The 23,622-nt window shown below is 38.9% G+C and overlaps 2 protein-coding genes across 2 annotated transcripts in view; both read right to left on the reverse strand.

Moving 5' to 3' along the window:
- stk17a (serine/threonine kinase 17a) overlaps positions 1–679 on the reverse strand; it is a 107,384-nt gene extending 106,705 nt beyond the window's left edge. Inside the window, exon 1 of the mRNA XM_073054405.1 lies at positions 474–679. Within this exon, the coding sequence (XP_072910506.1) occupies positions 474–574 (101 nt within the window). The 5' untranslated portion in view covers positions 575–679. The remainder of the gene's footprint in view (positions 1–473) is intronic.
- Positions 680–10,485: 9,806 nt separating this feature from the next.
- The window catches only part of LOC140732165 (E3 ubiquitin-protein ligase HECW1-like), a 453,787-nt gene continuing 440,650 nt past the window's right edge, over positions 10,486–23,622 (reverse strand). The window contains 1 exon segment of the mRNA XM_073054406.1: positions 10,486–11,159. Within this exon segment, the coding sequence (XP_072910507.1) occupies positions 11,048–11,159 (112 nt within the window). The 3' untranslated portion in view covers positions 10,486–11,047.

A 23,622-nucleotide genomic window follows, 5' to 3' on the forward strand; every position in this document is an offset into this window, starting at 1 on the left:
AATGAAAAGCAGTGAACAAACTTTCAAAACTCGCAACAGGTCATCAGAATATGTTGAGCATCTGCCTCGGACACAAATTTCCTCTGCAACTTCGTCCAACATCAAAAGGATAAAAGTTAGCCGCCTAAAGTAATTCAACCGAGTCCCTTAGCCCTCGGCTGTATGGATCATTATTAAAGACTGTCAGCCTTCAAAAGGTGCTAAAGAGTTTCGTTTTTATTTATATCTTTTTAGAGAACTCCTCGTTATATCGAATAGAGATGTGGGGTAACCATGGCTGTTTCAATTTGAGAGGACACCCTTAACTACTTGGACATAAATCACAATGCGCGGCCTCGCTCAGTCACAATGTACAACAAATTTACTCTTTTTTAATAGAAAAGGGGATCTCTCTCTGGCCCCACACGCGGCCTCCCCCCCGGTGTCTGTCCCTTAGTCCGAAGCCCTCTCACTGCCAACCGTGCCCAATTTACCTCCCGAGCTCCTTGCCCACCAGCGTGTAGCAGTTGTTGAAGCTGTCGCTACAGATTCGGGTCTGGATGTCGGACACCAGCCCGCTTCGTGGGTGGGTCATGGCGGCTGCAGTCAGCGCGGGTGAGAGACGAGCAACACCGGTGTCCCGACACGAACGCCGCACTCATCCACCGCCGAGTGAGCGACTCTCGCCAGGCAGCGGCCAGACTACACCCCCTCCCCCAGCCCCGCCGCCATCACCATGGAGACGCCGCTGATTGACAGCACCGGACGAGCGCATGCTGCCGTTTCCATTTAAAACGCCAATGAAACAATCCTATTAAAGAGCCGTTCAGGTGAAGGTTAGCTAATTCAATGTTTATTTTTACCCTCTTATAACTTCCACCAGCGTTTATGGAATAATCTTATTACGATATTAAAAATACACTATCCTGCGCGGAAGTGGAGACACGAACACAGGATACTGAGGCAACAGAGCAGAAAAAATTGCGTTTCTGTGGAGACTTTCACAGCTTCAGGTCATTCCGAAGCTTTTCGGCCAGAGAAGATTTTTTAAATTTTTGTCGAAGCTGCTGCTGCTTGCGCGGGGGAGGGGGTAAGAGGGGGCTTTGGGGTTCGAATGTTATTCTGTCGTTCATTCTTTTGGGATTATTCTGTTTGTCGTGGATGTCGGCAAAGAGTAAGAATTTCAGGTTGTATACTATATACATTCTCTGATAATAAATGGAATCATTTGAACCATTTAAACTGTCATAATGCAGAGAATGTTATGCAGTCTATACTCACTAAATAAAGAAACAATGGGGCCAATAATGTAGCACATGGAAACTAGATATCAAGGTTCTTAATTAATATTTTGCAGTTGCCTTCACGAGAAAGGGAATGGTGATGACACTGTAGTTTAGTGTGAAATATTAGATGGGATAAACATATTAATAAGAGATTTGTTAAGGATTCACTGTCCTTGAAAACTGATAAATCACCAAGCCCAAATGAAATGCATTTCTGGCCACCACAAAATAACTGTGGAGATACTACAATTTTTCAGTGCACTTTGGCGACTGAATTGGTGCTGAAGATCTGGAGTGTTGATAACATCAAACCTTTTTTAAAGGATGTAGCGATGAAACCAAGAAATTACAGTCTAGTTGGTTTAACATCAATCTATGGCAAGTTATTGGAATCCATTCTTAATGTCAGTACAAAAGTTCATTTAGAAAGACAAATTAAACAGGAACAGTATTGGGGGAAATCTGCTTTGAGAAGAAAACAAGATCAATAACAGCAGTGTTAAATGTAATCTACATGCTTTAAACAAAGTACTCAAAAAGTCCATGCGATCTGGGGATTGGCCAAATTGAATCCAAAATTGGTTCAGTGGCAGGAAGCAAATGGCAATGTTTAATGGCTGCTTTTATGACCAGAAGGCTGTTAAAAGTGGGTTTCCTGAGGGCTTGACTACTCAGTCACTTACTTTTTATTGTATATATTGATTTCAATCTAAATGTAGCATGCAAAAATTATCTATAGTTGATAGTGAGGAGGAAAGCTGTAGATTGCAAGCAGATGGCCTGGTCATGACCTGCACCAGTTAGAGAATTTGTTAATGGAATCTAATCCATCAATAATAAACCATATTATTAAGACTGCATTCTTTCATTTAAGGAACATTGCAAGAGTTTGATTTCTTATCTCAGAATGCAGAAAAATTGATACACACTTTTGTTTTTAGCTGATTAGACTATTGTAATGTACTCTTTTCAGGACTGCCTAAGAAAGACATAAATCAACTGCTGTTTGTTCAAAATGCAGCAGCAAGAATCATAACCAAAAAATAAAGAAAATCTGAGCACATTTAACCTGTTTTGTCATCATTACACTGGTTGCCTGTGTCCTTCACAATCAATTTTGAAATACTCTTACATAAGGCTCTGAATAATCACTCCTCCATATATTTTGGGGTGTCTATCCCCTTACATCGCTAATGATAATCTAAAATCTCTAAATATTGGTTTTCTTAGTGTTCCTAAAGCCGAACATATAAGAAATGGTTATGCGCCCTTTTGCTCTTATGCACCAAAAACCGTACTGTGGAGTGTTTCAAAATGCTTCTTAAAAACTACTTCTAAAAAAAAAATCCTAGTTATAGGATTACTTAATGTCTATTGATGTTGATTGCACTTACATAATTTGGTATATTCAATTACATTTTATTTTACGCATTCTATGATTTTTAAATTTTGTCTCATATTTTATGACTATATTGATTTATTTTTACAACCTACATAAAGCACTTTGAGCCTGCATCTTAAGATATGAAAGGTGCTATATAAATAAAATAAAGTTATTACTAATCCAGAAAAGGATGGATTAGGCAAAGGATCACATGCTAGATTAAATAATACTGAGTTGTGTGGAAGATGTCAGTAACCTTGGAGTGCTTGAACACAGATCTGTAAGGAAAACAGGAGATGTCAGTAACTTTGTTTAAAACACATGGGGATGCTATCTTTCATTAGCTGAGGAACACTATATAAATACATGGAAGTTTTGATAAAATTATATAATTTACTGATTAGATCATTGTTTGAATATAGGATACAGTATTAGGTCATCAAAATGTAGGGAAGTTATGACTGCTTTGGAAAGGGTAGGGGGAAAATTTACAGATATTGTCCTGGAAAATTGTAGCAGTGAAGAAGAATTGGATGAGATTGTGTTTTCTGTGCAACACCTTTCCTGCAAAATGTGGGAAGTCAGGGGACCTCACAGTCTCCCTAATGACTACAACTAAGTACAGTGCAGTAGGGTCTGGAAAGTGCAATGAGATCAAGGAATAGAAGCTGGTGTTGGATAAACTCAGGATCTTCTACAAAGCTGAAAGTTTCATAGATGAGACCTTACCTGAGGTAGTGGTTCCCAGAATATGGGCTTAAGTTAGATGGGTGACCACCAGGAAAAGTAAGTGGAGTAGGCAATCAATACAGGGTTCCCTTGTGGTGATTCCCCTGACTAACAGATATAACTTTTTGAATGCTATTGAGGCAGATGCTCTTTCCGGGGCTGACAGCAGTACTCAGGTCTCTCACACTGTGATTGACTCTGAGCTCCAGGTTGAAAGGGTGCAGTCAGACAGGACAGAAGTAATGGGAGATTCAATAGCGAGGGGAGACAGACAGGAGATTCTGTGGGTGCGGAGGAGATATCAGAATGTTGTGTTGCCTCATGAGTGCCAGGCTTAAGGATATATTGGAGTAGCTGCAGAAAATTGTCGAGCAGAAGGGCAACATTCAGAGGTTATTGTACGGCACAAATTGGTACAAATGACATAGGTAAATTGAGGGATAAGTTTCAGCAGAATGAATATAGAGGGTTAGGTAAAGAAACAGAAGCTCAAAGGTAGTGATCTCCAGATTGGTTTCAGTGCCACATACTAGCAAGGTCAGAAATAGAAAGATAGGCTAGCTGAATTTGTGGCTGAGGGGCCCGTGCAGGAGGCAAGGAATCAGATTCTTAGACCATTGGGATCTTTCCTTGGGGAGAGACAACTTGTACAAGAGCAACAAATTGCATTTTAAACAGAGGAGAACCAGAGGGGAAAGGAAATACCGGTACATGTGTTGAATTTAGGTTGACAAGGGGGTGGGACACTGAGCAGGACCAAGTCAAGGGACAAAACAGTAGCCAGCAAGAGCAAGTTCAGTCATCAAGATAGCCAAGGTCACAATAATGGCAGGGAAAGGAATTCCTAGTTGTACTGTAATTATTTCAATGCACAAAGTTGAACTGATAAGGCAGACGAGTTCAGAGCATGGATTGGCTGAGAGGATAGGATGTTATAGCTATAATAGAACCATGGCTAAAAGAAGGGCAGAACTGACAATTCAATATTCCAAGGTAAATATGCTACAGGCATGACAGAGGTATGGGTAAGTAAGGAGAAGGTGAAGCCTTTTTGGTAATAGAGGACACAACAGCAGTACTTAGAGATGACATTCTTGGAGGATTGGCCAGTGAGCCCTTATGGGTAGAACTTAGAAACAGGAAGGTGAGGGTCACTCAAGTGGGGCTGGATCATAGATCCCCAAATAGTCAGTGGGAACTTTAGGAACAGGTATGTAGAGAAAATTCTCAGAGTTGTAGGAATAATAGGGTTGTATTAGTTGAAGGAAAAGTGTTTGAATAAAGTTCGGAACTCAGTGCCTGAAAAGTTGGAGGAAACGTAAGAAATAAAGGCAAGAGCAGGCCTGCTCCATCATTCAATAAGACCTTTTACCTCAGTACTGCACCGATGTCTAACATCAAGAACCCCACGTGCAACGCAGAGAGGGAGCAAATGAACAAGCATGAGAGTGGATGGGAGAGTAGGTATGAACAAAAGATATTATGAATAAAGTGAAGTAAGATCACTGCATTTGTCACATGGGAATGCTATCTAAAGGCAGAAACCATCATCATGATTAAACATTTACTTGCACATGTTCTTGAAGAACCATGTCTTGATTTGGACCAGGTTTGGAAGGTGAGATTAAACTGGAGGTTTCTGTTTTGACAGGTTGTGACACAGTTGGTTGATAGGTCTCATTCAATGTTGTCAGTTTTCTTTTATCCTCTGATTCTAATGTAACAATAACCTGTTAATCTGTTTTGGAGCTGTAGATTGAAGGATAGAAAGAGGTTAGTAAATCAAGGAGACTTTTCCTGCTTTTCCCCAGAGTGGCATGGTAGCATAGTGGTTAGCACAACACTTTACATTACAGGTGACCCTGGTTCAATTCCTGCTGTGGCCTGTAAGGAGTTTCTACATTTTCCCCGTGATCGTGTGGGTTTCCTCCCAGGGTCCAAATTGTAAATTAGGGGTGGATTACATCAAGGGATTACAAGGCAGTGTGCCTCAAAGGGCCTATTTATCTCAATAAATGAAAAAATAAGTAACACCAATGGATGTTTACTATCAATTGAGTGTACAGTTCAGTGTCTCATCCAACACTGCAACTTTCTTTCAATGCTGTCCTGGAGCATTACCCTAGATCTTCATGCTCTCCCCTCTGGGCAAAGGGTGAATCCAGAACTATTAAGCTATACCTATTAGAAAAAAAATGAACAGGTTGGAGATCTTTTAATGAAGTGAGAGATTGGGTAATGTCTATAAACAGAAAGGAAAATAAACCCACCAATTATAAACCAGTCTGTTTTTATCATTGGTAGAGACTCTTCTAGAGCCAATAATTGGGTCAAACTTAGCTGGCAATGGGGAAAATATAGTTCAATGATAACTTGTGCTTGACTAAATATATTAAGTTCTTCGATGAGTTAAAGGACTGTAGGCCAAGTGAAATTATGAATGTGGATTTACAACAATCACTTGCTAAGTAGCAACATAATAGTCTTGATAGGGATCAAGATGGAAGCCTTCTCATATTTCTAGCTGAGGTGTTTCTAGACAAGAAACAGAGCAGTAATTAAAATGTGGCAAACACTTTGCTAAACTTACCTATCATTTCATAGCTTTAACAATCAGTTGATTATATGTCAATGGGCAGAATATAAAGAAATACTTTTTAATTGGTTTCATAATTACTGAAGATCACTTACATGAAATACAATTATCTTCCTTTATTATGCAAATAATTAAATCTGGTTATTGTGGCTCTTCATAGATAACATAAAAATCAGTGATGTGTCAACGTGCTTCTATCTTAATACCTCTACAGAAAATCAATTTAGAAAAAAAAAGAATAGTTTGAAAAAATTCACAAGTAAGAATATCGGGATTAAAGAGATCAAAAATATCTGATCAAGTTACATTTGTCAATATTAGTAGCTTTTCCAAAATTTTTTAATACTCTTGGTTTCTCTCTAACTGCAATAAATTGATATTTCAAGACTGTTTGACATTATTTCTTTTAAAACACATTGTCAGAAAGATGTATTCAATGTATTCTTTCAACTGATAAAATTTTTGCTGGGATTAATGAAAGTTAATGAAAAGCTCGATCACAATACATTGAAGCACACAGCGCAGAAACAAGCCCCCCACCACATTGATGCCGACCATCAACTATCGACCCACACCAGCACTTGGTCTTTTCGGGTCCTCATCCAGATATCTTTTTAAATGCTGTATGGGTACCTATCTTCACCACTTTCTCAGGCAGTGTACACAAAAAAAGCATCTACTTTATGGGTGAAACTATTTTTTTTGCACATTTTCTCAGCTTAAACTTGCGCCATCTATTTTTAGATATTTCTGTAATTAAGAAATGTTTCTCAATAGCCACCCTATGTACGTCTCTCATAATTATGTATATATCTACCAGGTTGCCCCTCAACCTCCTTCACACCAAGGAAAACAAACCTAGCCTATTCAGTCTCTCCTCATGATTAAAACATTCTGCCCCAGACAACATCCTAGCAAACCTCCTCTCCAGTGTAACCACATCCTTCCTACAGAGCGGCAACTAGAACTCCACCTTTGACCTAACTAAAGGTTTGTCAATTTGCACCATTACCTACAGGCTCTGTTATTCTATGCCCTCACTAATGAAAGTCTTTTTCACCATCTTACCTTCTGCACCCATTTTTGATGGTTTAGGTTGTAAATGCCTAGTGATATAGCAAGTCATGCTGTTGCCTCACAGTGCCAGTGCCTGGATTTCAATCCTGGCTTCCTATGCTACTTGTCTACGGTTTGCATGTTCTTGCTGTAATCTCAGGGATTTCCTGTGGGTGCTCCAGTTTTCTCCCATGCCCCAAAACAAGTAGGGTGAATTAGATACAGGGGAAATTAGTAGAGGAATATGATTGATCTGAGTTAGCATTGACTCAATGGGCTGAATATCCTCGTATATCATAATCAAATCTGAACCCATACTTGATGTTTCCAGCATGGCTTTTGTCTGCACATTGAAATAGATTAAAGTAATGAATAACAATCGAGGAACAACTACTTTTTCAAGGGAAGCATGTGTCTAAACATCCCCCTCCCCAACAACATTGAAAATCACTCTTTTGAAATTGCCACTGTATGTTTACTGTAATAATGAAAATGTGCAGTGCTTTTGAAGGGGCCTCCTCTCAGATGTGGCATAAAGGTCACATCTGCTTGTTCGTGTTAATGTAAAATTTCCATTGGCATAATTTTAACACAGAACAGGAGAGTTTTTAGGCTTATCGGATTATCTGGTCATCTTTTATCATTTTGGGAAATTGGTGTACACAGACTGCTGCATTTTCTACTTTAAACAATGACCAAATCTCAAAAACGCTTCACTGAAGGTGAAGAAAGATGCAATCAATAGAAATGCAAGGTTCGTTCTTTCCCTGCAGTTTGTATCATCAGGGGATTGTCTGATTGCAGTTTCATCTTTGGGACTCCAAGATTCTGGCCAAGGCACAAAACCATGCAAAATTACCCTAATGAAATCTCCTGCAATTGAACTACAGTTAGAATGATAGGTAGAGGTTATGTTTTTTCAGAAACCAAAACAGCAGGACTTACTTGTGAATGGAACTGCGACATTGTTGTTCTATTAAGGTATTTTTCTTCACAGAGGTGAAATGATTACAAAACAAAAGATGGTAATCAAAACAACAGGCTCAATGCAGAGAATGAACAATAAATATCAATGGAGCATTCATAAAGATCCTACTTCAGTATCAAAAGCAATGATAGCTAGAACAAATTTCTCTCCCTACACCTCTCGAATTTTAAAACGAGAAGTAGGCTATTCAAGGACAAAGTCAGAAGACACTCTTTCCACAAAATGTTGAAGAAATGCTCCAAAACCAAGTTGGTAAGTCTAGTTAAGTCATACACTCAGTGGCCACTTTATTAGGTACACCTGCTCATTAACACAAATACCTAATTAGCCAATCATATGGGAGCAACTCAAAGCATAAAACATTCAGGCACAGTCAAGAGGCTTAGTTGTTGGTCAGGCCATCAAAATAGGGAAGAAATGTGATCTAAGTGACTTTGAGCATAGGATGATTTTTGGTGCCAGACAGGATAGTTTGAGTATTTCAGGAATTTGATCTGGGATTTTCATACAGAACAGTCACTAGAGTTGACAGAGAATGGAGCAAGAAACAAAAGATATCAAGTGAGTGGCAGTTCTGTGGGCAAAAATGGCTTGTTAAAGAGAGAGGACAGACTGGTTCAAGCTGACAGGATGGCGACAGTAACTCAAATAACTACGTGTTACAAAAGTGGTGTGCAGAATAGCATCTCTGAACACGCAACACTTTGAACCTTGAACTGGAGGGGCCATAGCAGCATTAGACCAAGGACTTACACTCAGTGGCCACTTAATTGTGTACAGGAGGTACTTAATAAAGTGGCTGCTGAGTTCATATTTGCCATGATTTAATTGAATGGTCGAAATGCTACAAGAAGCTCTTGTGGCTGAATGGCCTACTCCTTTTCCAATGATACAGAGTATGCTGTGAATGTAGTATTTTAAAAATATTTTCATAGCATAAAATAACAAATGCTGAATGTAGATAAGTAATAGTTAAAGAATTCTCAATTAAACCCAAAATCCTTGGTTGATAAACAAAAATCCAATCTGGTACTAGATTCCAGATATGAAAAAAATCACAAACTATCTGAAGCCCTAAATTCAGCCTAAAGAACACCACTACTATAATTCACTATATTTGTTATTAGTGGAATTTTTCACAATTTCTCCAATAGTTAATAGTTTCAAAAGATCATAGTTTCCATTTATTATCCATAGACATTTGGTATGTGTGTGTCAAATAAGCCAATTAATTACTGGTTTTCGTTCTTCTAAGTAACATTCAAATTCAGTTGTGATTGAAATGTCATCTCATTCAGTGAATGACACCACTGGCTGAAATTTCTTTTACCAGCCATCCATTCATTTGATTTGTACATATTTAAAATGGTGTCTTTTTTCCAAATTCTAAAATACATCTTTATTTTAAATTATATTAAAATTAACTACATTTTACTGTGCAAACATGAGGAAATCTGCAGATGCTGGAAATTCAAACAGCACACACAAAATGCTGGTGGAACACAGCAGGCCAGGCAGCATCTATAGGGAGAAGCGCTGTTGACGTTTCGGGCCGAGACCCTTCGTCAGGACTCAAATGAAATGTCGACAGTTCTTCTCCTTATAGATGCTGCCTGGCCTGCTGTGTTCCACCAGCGTTTTGTATACATTTTACTGTGGCTGTATTAAAATGCAAAATATATTTATTAAGATTTATATTCTATTTCAGCATTCTTATGCACCTTAATGTTAGTTGATTTTTATTATTTTGCATATGAAATGGAATGTTTATGTATGCTTTACCAGTATCTATTGTTCATTCTCTTTTCCATGTCACTTTATCTTCCTTGAAGTACAAATGACACATGTAACATTTTTTATCCTCCACTTTCAGTTTACATAGTTTGCAACTGAAAAGCTATTTACAATTATGAACTTATTTAATGATTTGTTCCTTAGAAAAAAATGGAAAGATCAGTTGAAATATTTCCACGAAGGATAACAAAACAACATCAAATTAAAGATGCCATTCTATACAGCAAAATTTCCCAACTAAAAACAATGGCTCTGTTGATAATAATAAAACCTCTTCAAATTAAAAGTTTGACACTGCTTACAGAACTTGATAGAATAGAGTGAACTGGTTAATATCCACTGGCTACATTGGTGCCATTACTTGATGAAATTCTGGCTTTCTGTGACATACCAAATTTACATTTGAAAATAGGATGTGGTGGTGTGGTGCTAGGAAAATATACCAAGTGTATTTATTTTCCATGGAAGCTAATACAAAAAAAAACAGAACACAGGATTTTTGAACATTGCACCATAACTCTACTGCAGTTTTAAAACAATAAATTTAAGTCAAATCTGCAATGAATCACAATGACCTTGTTATGTCTCTACTTAACATTGACAACTACCATCATATAGCCAACTGATTTTGGATCATCTGAGGAGAAACTGCATAACAAGACTACCATAAATATTGTGGCATAACAAATTAGTTTTATTGACATTCTTATACAGCAGCATGATTGTACAGGAAGTGCAGCCTGAGTATCATGTGACTTTCGAACCAGCCAATCAGCTAATTATTATGTAGTTGTCTGATAGTGAAGTTCCATAAAATATTCCACAAATCAAAGATAGACCCTCTTTCGTGATTTTGTAACTGAATGTGATTACAATCAATGATTCTTACACATTAATTTGCGAAGATGTGTTAATGAGGTTACATTAGTTGACTTTAACATAAATGGTCCTGTCAAGAAAGAAAATGGCTTTAATTGCATGAGATTGTCTATAATCCATTTGTTTAGGAGAAAATGTTTATTTACAAAAATAAAAAAATGAATCCAAGCAGGAAAGTAGTTACAATGGTTCAACATCAATGTTTTCTTCCTTTCTTGAAATCAAGAGGTGTCATAATACTTTACATTTGAGGCATCTTCTTTGCACATGCTCATTTTGTGCTTCTCACGTCGTAAAGACAAGGATGCCCTTGCTTATGCAGTAGTGCAACTCATCATGAGAAGTGAGCACTTCTTTCACTCAAGACCAAAGGTACTGGTTTCTTCCACTGCTGTGAGTAGCTTTTCGTACAGCATAGAATACGATGGGTATGAAGGAAGATCCAAGCGATTGAAACATGTATGCGCCCTGCAGTGGTACAGAAAAAAAATCAACATTATTAATATAACCTCACTTTTCATCTAGTAGCGTATTCAGGGATAATTCAAGCTTACATCCTATTCTTCCAAAAATCAGTATTGTTTAAGTATAACATCATTGCCATTGGCATTAACCTTCATATGATGAGAATCTAAGGCAGGAGCAAATGGATCAAAGATGCTGGTAAACCAAGACAAACTTACAGCCGCACATAATGTCGCAAAACACTGTAACAAAGATATTTTATAGAAGTTCCACTTGATTCAGCAAGGGGAATCAGGTATACCAAGTTTCTGCTGATTACAGAATCTCTTATTTGCGAAGATGTGTTAATGAGGTTACACTAGTTGACTTTAACATAAATGGTAATGATTGGGGTCAATCATGGGGTGGAATCATGACTACAGGTTGCAAAGTCTGTAATGTTAGCAATAGATGCAGTAATCTAAGTGGGACATGCTTTTAACCATATGCACTGTTAGTGGAGAGTCACTTTAGAGCCATATATGGCAGAAGGGAATTAAAGATTATCAGTCATGGCATCAATTACAGGTACTTCTGCATATACAATCTGCCCTCCCATGGAATAAACCATCTCTGGCAACACCTGTCAGCGGGCACACTGACACACACAATCCTGGTGTAGTGAGTCCAGAATTTCAGCCTCTGAATTTTCCTGAAGGCAGTTTCTAAAATATTTTGACACCAACATAATTTTAACACTTTAAATTATTGAATACAGTATTTTGAAACAATGACTACAGTTTTTGTATTTGTTTATGAATTCTTCCATTTGCTGTGAATTTTCTCCTCTTGCCTTTTCCACTCCTTTAAGCTTTACTTCTTGCTTGGGGTTTCATTCCCTATTTCTTGGGTACCATCCAACCAAACTTGGTTTGCATGTAAACCATCTGAAGCAGGACTGGAAAATCTGTTCTTGGCTTGTATTCTGAGTGTGCTCAACAGCAATATGTGCACATTGAACTCTGCTTCAAAAATCCAGTTCACTGATTTCAATCATCACTGGCAAACAGATGGTAATGTGTTTTGTCATTCAGTATTTAATTGTACGAAGATGAGATTCATCTGAGACTAAATATAGGACAGGCACTCTCACAGCAAAGACGATCAGTCGGAAGGCGGAACTGAAAGACATTTGTTACATATGTGGAAGCTAACTGGAATTGTGTATGTATGTGAGGATGAATGTGTGTTTGTGGAAGTGTGTGAGAGAAAGAAATCGGGAAAAGAAGCATTACAGACCTCTCAGCATTTATTGGTATGACTAATGACCAACGATTGCTGAGAAATCTGTCATGCTTTTTTTCCATCCTTCTTTCTTTCTCTCAACACTTTCACAAATTTTGTTTAACATTCCTTATTAAGTTTGATTTTGCAGACTAGTTATTAGCAATCACCGAGTTCCCACTTTGGTTTCCACACATTACGTAGCTTTATGAAAGAAGAGTAGATAGATTAGATATCTAATGCAAGGAGTTCATGCTAAAGAGGCAACCTTTAACCATATGCCCACTGATACTCGTGCCTTTCCATCTATAGTTACTTAACGACATAGCTGAAATACACAGGGACTGCAATTCCTAAAGCAATAGTTTCATCAGGAGACAGGTGCAGATAAAGCTGACATTCATCTGACTAAAACCTCAGCATAATTTTAACAGAGCTCAGGCATCATGATCTCCATTTAGCTGCTCAGTGCTGGATGACACAGCCAGTTGTAGCTCAGGTGGTACTGTTCTTGCTGCTGAGTCAATTATCCAAGTTCAAACTTCACTGCAGGGGTAAAAGACTCTGGGCACAACGTTTCAGATTGACATGCAAGCCCAGTTCTGAGGGAGCACTGATCATTCTTGACTAGCACATTAGTTATTTGGATTTGTCTCACAGTGGAAAATGAAAACTATTCTCCCACTGAGAAGTCTGAAAACTAACAAATGGGAATTATTTCCTGAAACTAATATATGGATAGCAATATTGAATAACACCATAATAAAAAATTCAAAGAGAAACCCTTTAAGAATAACTAACATGTCACTCCTTCTGACTGCAGAAGAATTTGAAATATTTTGGATTTGCCTTTTTGTTCCTTCTCCCACAATAAAAGTTTTCCCATCGTGAGATAAAAAATTATACAGGTTATAGTTGTGAGCCTCATGAGTCTATTAATTGTAAAGTAATGTTAGTGTTCCAATTGTGTATTTCACTAAGATCTAGTTAAAGACTAAGCCTTTTCCAATGGGCCACTGCTCAGGGCACTTTATTAGTATGAACACCTAGACATGTCATCCATTCTGCTTCCTCCCTTCAAGTTAAGGTTAGTACAAAGAAATTGTAACCTTTTGCCCTGGTATCATACCTTACATTATTCCATGTACATGCTCATGCAACACCTAAACGCTAATGGAAACAAACAGAATTCTAATTTAGGTGTGTTGGGGAAGTGGTTAAGGGCTTCAATATTTCATCATTGCCATAAAAGACAGTGTACATAAAAGATTACAGTCTCATAATAGTGCAACCTTTTCAGGGGCTGTTAGTTATTTGTCTATCATGGCTAATAGTTATTCCTTAAACAATGTGAATATAATTACGAGAATGCCTGATTATTACAATTGTTCATGGGAGCTGCTGTTTGAAAATTGGCTATAGCATTTTATACTTTGATATCATTGACACAACGATTACACTTCGGAGAACGTAACACAAAAAAGGAGCACCAATTGGACATATGCTGCTTGTACCTCTGGCACCATTCGATAAGAACATAAAACATAGAGAATTACAACACACTACAAGCTCTTTGACCCGCGATATTGTGCCAACCTTTAAACCTAGTTTAAGATGAATCTAATCCTTCCCTCTTACATAGCCCTCCATTTTTCCATCATGCATGTGCCTATCTAAGAGATTCTTAAATGCCCTGAATGGGCCTGCCTCTACCACTACTCTGGCAGGGCATTCCATGCATCCTCCATTCTCTGTGTGGAAAACTTATCCCTGGTAGACTGTAGATCTGATCTTTAAATTCAGTTATATTTTCTTGTCTAATCCTGACCAACATTTATACTCCTATGGTCCAAATACATCTACATTAGTCTGGAATACACTTACTGGGGTTGAGGGAGAGAATTCCAAGGATCGGTATGTTAAACTTCCATGAGAGAGATGTTCCTTCTCACTTCAGTCCTAACTGGGTCTTATGAGAGAGATGTTCTTTCTAAACTCAGTCCTAAGTGGCTGGCCCATTATCATTTGACAACACTCTACTTCTAGATATCCCCAGCTCCTCAAAATTGGATGCTTTCATGACATCACCTCTCTCTACTATAGCTCTGGCAAGTTTATGCCATTTTATTCAATCCTCCCTCACATTTTAGGTCTCTCATCTCAAAAAAACTGGTAAACCTCAGGGCACTGACTTTAAAGAACAAAACTGTATGCAGTGATCCAGGTGAAAGCTCACCAAATCCTGCATATTGTAGCAAGACTTCATCTGCCTTGTTCTCCATCCTCCTGCAACATTCCATTTGCCTCCTTAATTACTTGTTTTACCAGTATGGCAGCTTTCTACATTTCAAGATCACTTTGATCTCTGTGAACACAACACTTAAAAGTTTCACGCCATCTGCTCTTCTGTTTTTCCTAACACAGTGGTAATCTTATATTTGCCTCAATTATACTGCATCTGCCATCTTTTTGCCCACTCACATAAATTGTTTCTCTAAAGACTTTGTTCTATTCGTAACTCACTCTTCTTATCTTTGTATTGTATGTAATAGTGGATAATTTCTATTCATTTATCTATTCTAATGTATTACCCTTAACCCCAAGCAGCCTGAACTGACTCAATAACTTTTTTATCTGATACCTTATTTAGTGTCTTATGGAAATTGAAATGCACCACATTATCTGTTCCTTGCAAAACTGTAGGAAACATTCTGACACCAGGAATGACTCTACAAAAAGGAAACTCTCATTTTCCACTTATTAATATGATATTCCCTCTGGGGTGAAAATATATATTATACATCAATACATCATCAGTTATCTATGTGTCAAATGCCATCAGTAGTGGTTTGAAATCAATCAGTAGCTCTGGTAATTTTCGTAGTAATACGGAACTGAGCATTTGGGATTGTGTCCCTGAACTAAATGCCACAAGACAATTGCCTTGTTTGTGAACTGATAATTCTCTTCAATATATCAAAACTTGTCTTCACTTAGACCTACTTGCTTGAATGCAGGGCTGAATTTTAATGGATATCAGATTCCATATTTTTCCCAGCCTGTCTTAAATTCCTCTTTTTCCTCCAAATCCACAATAGCCATTGACAGTCTAATGGAATAGCTTTGTGTAGAAATGTGGTCACTGGAAGCACTGAGGAAGCAGCTGTTGTCAGCAGCTGTGCTACGAGAAATATTTCTTTGAAAGCAAGTCTTTTATTTCTAAAATACACAGATAACAGTAGAAAAAAGGAATATAAAAAGATTATGTATTAAAAAGGCCCAAAGATGAACATTTCCAATGCTATCTCAACATTCAATCACATTACTAAGAATGCACTCTCTCAAGACCAGAAAATAGAAATACAGGAAAACACATTTAATTGGGCAAGAATCCTGTGTGCACAACAGGGGAAATCGTCTTAGTAGAGTTAGATTATATTCCATGCAGAGGAGGAGGAAACAAGTAAACTGATAATAACGTTTAAAGCAGGGAACAGGATTTGACTGGACAAATAATTCATTTTGGAAATTATCTTTCTGGTAGTGAATGGTGGCAGTGAAATCCAGAAAACGAGGGTGAAGCTTTGAATTACAACCAAGCAGATTAAAAGGTAATTAAATTGTGAACATCACTGATGCATAACTTAAATATGAAATTGCTACTTGAAAAGCTAAGACTCATAGAGATAAAGGATAAAGGCCTTCAGCCTAACATGTCCATGCCAACAAGGTGTCTTGCTCAGCACCATTTGCCCCTTGTCCCTCTGAACTTACTTTATCAATGTGCCTGTCCAAGTGTCTTTACATATCCGCGGATTCAACCAACCGCTGATCAAAAATATTTGAAAGAAAAATTCCAGAAAGTTCCAAAAAGCAAAACTTGAATTTGCCATGCACCGAGCACTACGCTGAATCCACGCGAATTAATGATGCGTAGGCATACCCTGCTGTAGCCTCCCGCCATTTCACAGATCCTCAGTCTCTCTCCAGCACTCGTTGTCTGAGCATTGTTCACCTTGCGTCTCGTTTGTTCGCTACTTGTGAGCGAGAGGAAGGAGTTTAAGGCTAGTAGGGGATGGCTAGCTAGCTATGTAAAGCGCTACAGCCTCATGAACTTAAAGATCATGGGAGAATCGGGATCGGCTGATGCCGAGGCAGCATCAACGTTCCCAGAAGAGCTACGATGGTTGCGTCTGTACTGAACATGTATAGACTCTTTTTTCCTGTCATTATGCCCGAAACAATACAGTATAACAACTATTTACATAACTTTACATTGTATTAGGTATTATAAGTAAATCAGAGATGATTTAAAGTATATGGAAGGATGTGCGTAGACTATATGCAAATACTACGCCATTTTATATAAGGGACTTGAGCATCCGTGGATTTTGGTATCTGCGGGGGGTTCTGGAACCAACTGGATGCTGATACTGTAATTTCACCAACTTCTGTCACTTCCTCTGGCAGATCATTCCATTTACCCACCACCTTCCATGTGAAAAATCTGCTCTTCAGGTCCCCTCTCACCTTTAAATAACTATTTATGATAATAATTCACAGAAAGATCGAGTAATCAAAACTAAAAGTTTAGAGATCCCATTGCAACACAGTTGTTGGAACAAAAGGCTTATTGCTATCCCTGGTTTTGCTATTAATAAAACTAGCTTTTGACTTTCCCCTGTGGTGAACTACATATACCTGTCTGGACTGCTCCTGTGGCTCCTCCCACAGACCCCTGCTGACTGCTCCTGTGGCTCCTCCCACAGACCCCTGTATAAAGGCGACTGAGGCCTGTTGCCCTGCCTCATTCCCCAGGATGTAGTGTTGTTCATTCTTCCAGTCAATAAAAGCCAATACCTCGCTTCCTATGTCTCAGCGTGAGTTATTGATGGTGCATCACCCCCTGAAATACTCCATAGTATAACTTGGAGAATATAATAATAATAACACCAAATAAAGCACAACATAATAAATAAACAAGTAAATCAGTTACGTATATTGAATAGATTTTTTTTTAAATGCGCAAAAACAGAAATACTGTATATTTAAAAAAGTGAGGTAGAGTCCAAAGCTTCAATGTCCATTTAGGAATCAGATGTCAGAGGAGAAGAAGCTGTTCCTGAATCACTGAGTGTGTGCCTTCAGGCTTCTGTAGCTCCTACCTGATGGTAACAGTGAGAAAAGGACATGCCCTGGATGCTGGAGGTCTTTAATAATTGACGCTGCCTTTCTGAGACACTGCTGCCTAATGATGTCCTGGGTACTTTGTAGGCCAGTGCCCAAGATGGAGTTGACTAGATTTACAACCTTCTGCAGCTTCTTTCAGTCCTGTGCAGTAGCCCCTCCATACCAGACAGTGATGCAGCCTGTCAGAATGCTCTCCAAGATACAACTATAGAAGTTTTTGAGTGTACTTGTTGACATGCCAAATCTCTTCAAACTCCTAATAAAGTATAGCCACTGTCTTGTTATGACTACATAAATATGTTGGGACCAGGTTAGGTATCTTGACGCCCAGGAACTTGAAGCAGCTCACTCTCTCCACTTCTGATCCCTCTATGAGGATTAGTATGTGTTCCTTCGTCTTACCCTTCCTGAAGTCCACAATCACCTCTTTCGTCTTACTGACATTGAGTGCCAGGTTGTTGCTGTAGCACCACTCCACTAGTTGGCATTTCTCACTCCTGTACGCCCTCTCGTCACCACCTGAGATTCTACCAACAATGGTTGTGTCGTCAGCAAATTTGTAGATGGTATTTGAGCTATGCCTAGCTACACAGTTATATGTATACAGGGAGTAGAGCTGAGGGCTAAGCACACACCCTGAGGTGCTCCAGTATTGATCATCAGTGAGGAGGATATGTTATCACCAATCCGCACAGACTGTGGTCTTCCGGTTAGGAAGTCGAGGATCCAATTGCAGAGAGAGGTACAGTGGCCCAGGTTCTGCAATTTCTCAAACAGGATTGTGGGAATGATGGTATTAAATGCTGAGCTATAGTCGATGAACAGCATTCTGATGTAGGTGTTTGTGTTGTCCAGGTGGTCTAAAGCTGTGTGGAGAGCCGTTGAGATTGCATCTGCCATTGACCTATTGTGACGATAGGCAAATTGCAATGGGTCCAGGTCCTTGCTGAGGCAGGAGTTCAGTCTAGTCATAACCAACCTCTCAAAGCATTTCATCACTGTCGATATGAGTGCTACTGGGCGATAGTTATTAAGGCAGCCCACATTTTTCTTCGTTGGCACTGATATAACTGTTGTCTTTTTGAAGCAAGTGGGAACTTCTGCCCGTAGCAGTAAGGGGTTGAAAATGTCCTTGAATACTCTGCTAATTGGTTGGCACAGGTTTTCAGAGCCTTACCAGGTACTCCATCAGGACCTTCTGCCTTAAGAGGGTTCACCCTCTTTAAAGACAGTCTAACATCAGCCTCTGAGACGGAGATCACAGGATCATCAGGTACAGCAGGGATCTTCACAGCTGTAGTTGTGTTCTCCCTTTCAAAGCATGCAAAATATGTCTTGCACTGAATTCTGAGAAGAGCAAACAGCAACGGTTAAAGAATGTTAAGTGACATGTAGACGGAGTGGATAGTCAGAGACTGTTTCCCAGGGCGGAAATGGCTAGCCTCAGGGGGGATGGGGGGTTGTCAGAGGCTAGTGTTTTACACAGAGAGTGCTGGTGAATGGAATGGCCAGCCAGGGGTGGTAGGAGTGGACATATTAGGGACCTTTAAGAAACTCTTAGATAAGCATATGAATGATAGAAAACAAAGAGGGTTTTGAGGAGAGAAGGATCTTGGAGTAGGTTAAAAGCTCAGCACAACAATGTGTGATGGACTGTGCTGCAATGTTCTATGTTCTAAATATTTCATTGAAACTATGCTGATGCTGCATAATGAAACTTGTAAACTCCCTTTGGATACCTGCATTGAGATAGATTGAGTAACTGGGCAGAATATGTAGCATCTCCCTCAAGGTGTTTAGGAATGACCGTAGCAAAATTCCGAAGGAACCTCTTATTCACACTGTGACAGATGTCATTGGGGAAATTGATAAAAAGGAAATTATTACATGGAAGATTTGGCAGGAGAGGAGACAATTATTTTTCAACACTTATGATCTTGAGTGTGTTGTCTTAAAAGAAGGTGGAGAAAGGTTTAACAATGGCATTCCAATAAAGAAAGCATATTAAAGAAAAGTAACACCTCTCTGCCATAAAGGCACTACAGTCGGACAAAAAGAGCCTTGGTTAGTCATCATAAGTTGGTGAATTGACCACTGGGACTGACATAAATATATACAAATCTCTGTTATTAATACTGAAAGTTAGAGATGAAGGGAAGGATGTTCTAGTCTCCGCTGTTGCTGTAAGATTACTGCAATGTCTCAACCACAAGCACTTAATCATAGATTAAGGACTTCAGTTCTTTTCATCATTTACTGAAAGTGCCAAGGCAGGACTTCTGCACAGCTACCAATGATTCAATTAATGGCCCATTGTCAACACAAGTAGGCAGAGGGAGACCAGTCCTACAGCGAAGAGTAAGACAGAGTTTTAACAAGAGACAAGGATGAGAAGACTTTGGATGAGCAGGTGATGTTATACATCACCAGTAAATTACCTCTAAAGTAGGAATGGCTTTGTTATATCGGAAAGTATACAGTTCTTTCTACGAGTCTAAAGCATGAACACAGGGGCCCATATTTAAGTCTTCCCAGAGAAAAATGACATGACATTTGACATTAGGGATGAGGAGGAAAAGACAGAGTTATAGAGTAGGTAACCAAGGGGGGGAAGATTGAGTGATCAGGAGAATACAGTAGATGGAATCAGCACTATTCTAGGAAAAGATGGATGAAGTGTATGAGCATGACAGAGATAAGTGAGTCAACAGGAAACAATTCCATGAGGCTTAGTGTCTAGCTTACTAATGGCATTAGCAATTCTAGCATTACACTTTTGTTCTCCTACGTTATGCCTAGCAGTCAAAAACAAAGCATTCCATATGTTTTTTAATGACTTAATTGACTAGTCCTGTTACATTTAGGAATTGGGTACCTGTAAGTTGAGGTCCCTCCGTTCCTCCACATCTCTCAAAATACTCCCATGTGCCATATGCACCTTTGTATTTTTACACCTCCTTAAATGCATTATTTCACACTTCTCCCGATTAAATCCCAGATGCCTCTTTCCTGCCTGATTGAGCAGACCATTTATATCTTCCTGCAGTTGAAAACCTTCCACCTCAGCTGTAATAAGCTCTTTGGGCCATTGAAGATTTCTGAACAGCTGGCAGTCATTTCTGGAACTGCATGGTCAGCTTCCTTTATAAAAGTTAGAATGTCCCTTTAAATAACTAGAAAAAAAAAGAAAATGGTGGGGGGAGGGTAGTAGTGATAAGCTCCCACTACCTATTAAGTGCTCCCTGTGATGTGCATCTCACACAGCCTCTGACAACCAAGTCCAGTTCCTGGCCTTCACATGTGGCTTAGCTACTAAGGCCGGCAGAACCATTTTTACCTACAGGAGAAAGGGCCAAGGCAGATGGGGCTCACCAGCTGTGGTTGGCAGCTCATCTAGAAGAAGGAAAACTCTGATCTCAAACCTTCACTGCCTTGTGGCTATACCCACTCCTGGGGAAGGCTTCTGGAGTAAACCCTGAGGAAAGAGCCGGAGTACCTAAGGCAATCCAACATTGAGGTCAATACTGACTGGCAACTCCTGCGATGCCACTAGTGCCAAACTATATCAGTCTCTGCTGTTCCTTTGGATTAATCAACTGTGCGGAGGGGGATCCTACTGCATGGGCAACAGCTTGCTCTCCCGATTGTACTGCCCTGGCTTGCATATGACAGCTATTATGCAACATCCATGGTTGACCCCAACCAATGGAGGGCCTTGATCAGCACAAAGTGCATGAGTTAGAATGAGACTGTTCCACCAGGACTGTTATGTGAAACTTTGGCTCTAACTTATTTTGGTACAGGTGCAAATGTGCACTACATTCATAATGGTATCTCTGAGTTTAGAGAGTTTCTGGGTAAGGGTCAGTCACCCTAACACATATCACAATATGACATTATTGAACCTAGAAATGATAAATAGCACAATTGACTTGAGGGAAAATGGGTGATGGGTCTTTTTTAAGGAAAAAAACATGCTACTTGAACTAATTCCTATACTATCAGGGCTATCTCCCTTCCAAAACCACCTTCTTTTCCACTTTCCATCCTGATGAAGGGTTTTGACCCAAAGTATCAAAAGTTCCTTTTCTCCCACAGATGTTGCTCAACCTGCTGAATTCCTCCAGCAGATTGTTTGGCACTACAGATTTTAGCGCCTGCAGTTTCATGTCTCTTATTCCATTTTACTGATTTATTCTAAAATGTCAAGTTGACTACAAAGTTCAGTAACTAACCTTGGCCATACCTTTCAACATCTCTACAATGACAATTTTCCTTTGTCCTGTTATTTCTCCTATTTTGTTTTGAGTTTTTCCCCTTTCTGTTACTTTCAACATTAATGTCTGTTATCTTGTTGCTTTCAGAGCCTTCCTTATTTTTAATAACAGATCTGCCATCTTTGGTACTATTTTTGATTTACCATTTCCTGAATTCTTCTGTCCAATTAAATAATTTAAAGACTTATTGATTTTTAATTCGTCAAGCATTGACTTCAACCTGATTTAATTGGAGATTAAACAGAATAGCTTTCTCTTTCTGTAGTACACAAGATAATAAAACATATTAATTGTCCTTACTGAATGGTGTCCTCCAATCCAGAGTCTATTTATCTTGATTCACTAGAGGTAGTACCTCAACAGCAGGACCATAAAAGGTTCATCAGGTGATTTCCGGTGTCAGTAATTTTTTTCCATATCATCAACTCAAGATCAGTCCCATTCCTCTTGTGATTCCTGATGTGAGTCTCCTTTCTTCTCACCTTGTTATGTTTTCACAGGGTAGCTCATCAAGTTTCCATCTTGTGGAGCAAAAGAAGAAAATGCAATCCTCCATTGCAAAGCAGTATTTTCATACCTGTATCATGGGGGTTAATGCCCCCAAGAGCCTTTTCATGTATTAGATACTCTGAAGGTACCATTCGTTTAAAAGCACAGTCTTTGGAATATGGAACTCCAATTCATTCTGGCAAGATTTGCTTCTTCCCAACTCAGTGGTCAGGCATATCTCAATTTACATTTTCCATCTGGCTTGCTTATTCTTTATTTCATGACCCTGTAGACTCACTTTTGGTGACCCTTACTTTTCCACCCCATAGTTAAATGTCTCTGGGCATGTGCGTAAGAGAGGAAGAATGAATATTAATGCATTTGCCCTGATTTGATGGTACAACTGGATGTAAAGGAGCATGTTTCTTTATCTTCTCTTTCTTCAGGATGAGAAGTTTGTGTGCATAGAGGAGCTAAATGTATATTAACAAACAAATCAGGACTCTAGTTCATAATTCTGAAAGGTGCTGGAGGGAACTATAAAATAATGGGGGAGAGAATCCGAATGTCTTTTCAACTCACTCCTGCATCTTTTTTCTCACTCCTTGTAGTGTGACCTTCCCCAGAAGTTCCAAGTCGGAGTTCTTGCTCATGTTGAAGCTGGTGGGAATGGTCTATTATTTGTGAAGGCAGTGTTTCTCCACTGGTGTGAGCAATTGTTTTCTCCATGAAAATATCACAACTAACTGATAGGCCCAAGGCCATTTCTGAAAACAAATCAATTTAAGCAGAACTGGACAGGCATAAAGTAAAAGAAAATAGCTAATTGTAGACCATATTCAAAGTCTTTATCTCCTTAATTCATACTAGAGTCCTTATCTGTCAATAAAACCAATATAGTTATCATTTCACAAGCTTTCCAGTTGGTAATTATGAAACATGATAACCTTGTAATTTTATGTTCATAATATCATAACTTAAATGCACATCACACTGACATCTACACCTCCATGTATTATCTAATTTAATATTAAAGCTGATAACTGATACCCAAGTTCTTTTCTGAATGATTGACAATGCAAATTGCTGTACTCTTTGGTTTTCTTCAAAAAAAAGTTAACTCCAGTCCTGTTAATTAAATCAACCAGATATCTGGAGCACTTCCAGAGTTCTCATTTTCCTGAAGACACAGAGACTGTAGAACATAAGAGTGGTACGGCATGGGAAAGGCCATTCAGCACATGATG

The sequence above is a fragment of the Hemitrygon akajei genome, chromosome 8 (genome assembly GCF_048418815.1).
Source record: "Hemitrygon akajei chromosome 8, sHemAka1.3, whole genome shotgun sequence".
In the NCBI taxonomy this organism is placed as follows: domain Eukaryota; kingdom Metazoa; phylum Chordata; class Chondrichthyes; order Myliobatiformes; family Dasyatidae; genus Hemitrygon; species Hemitrygon akajei.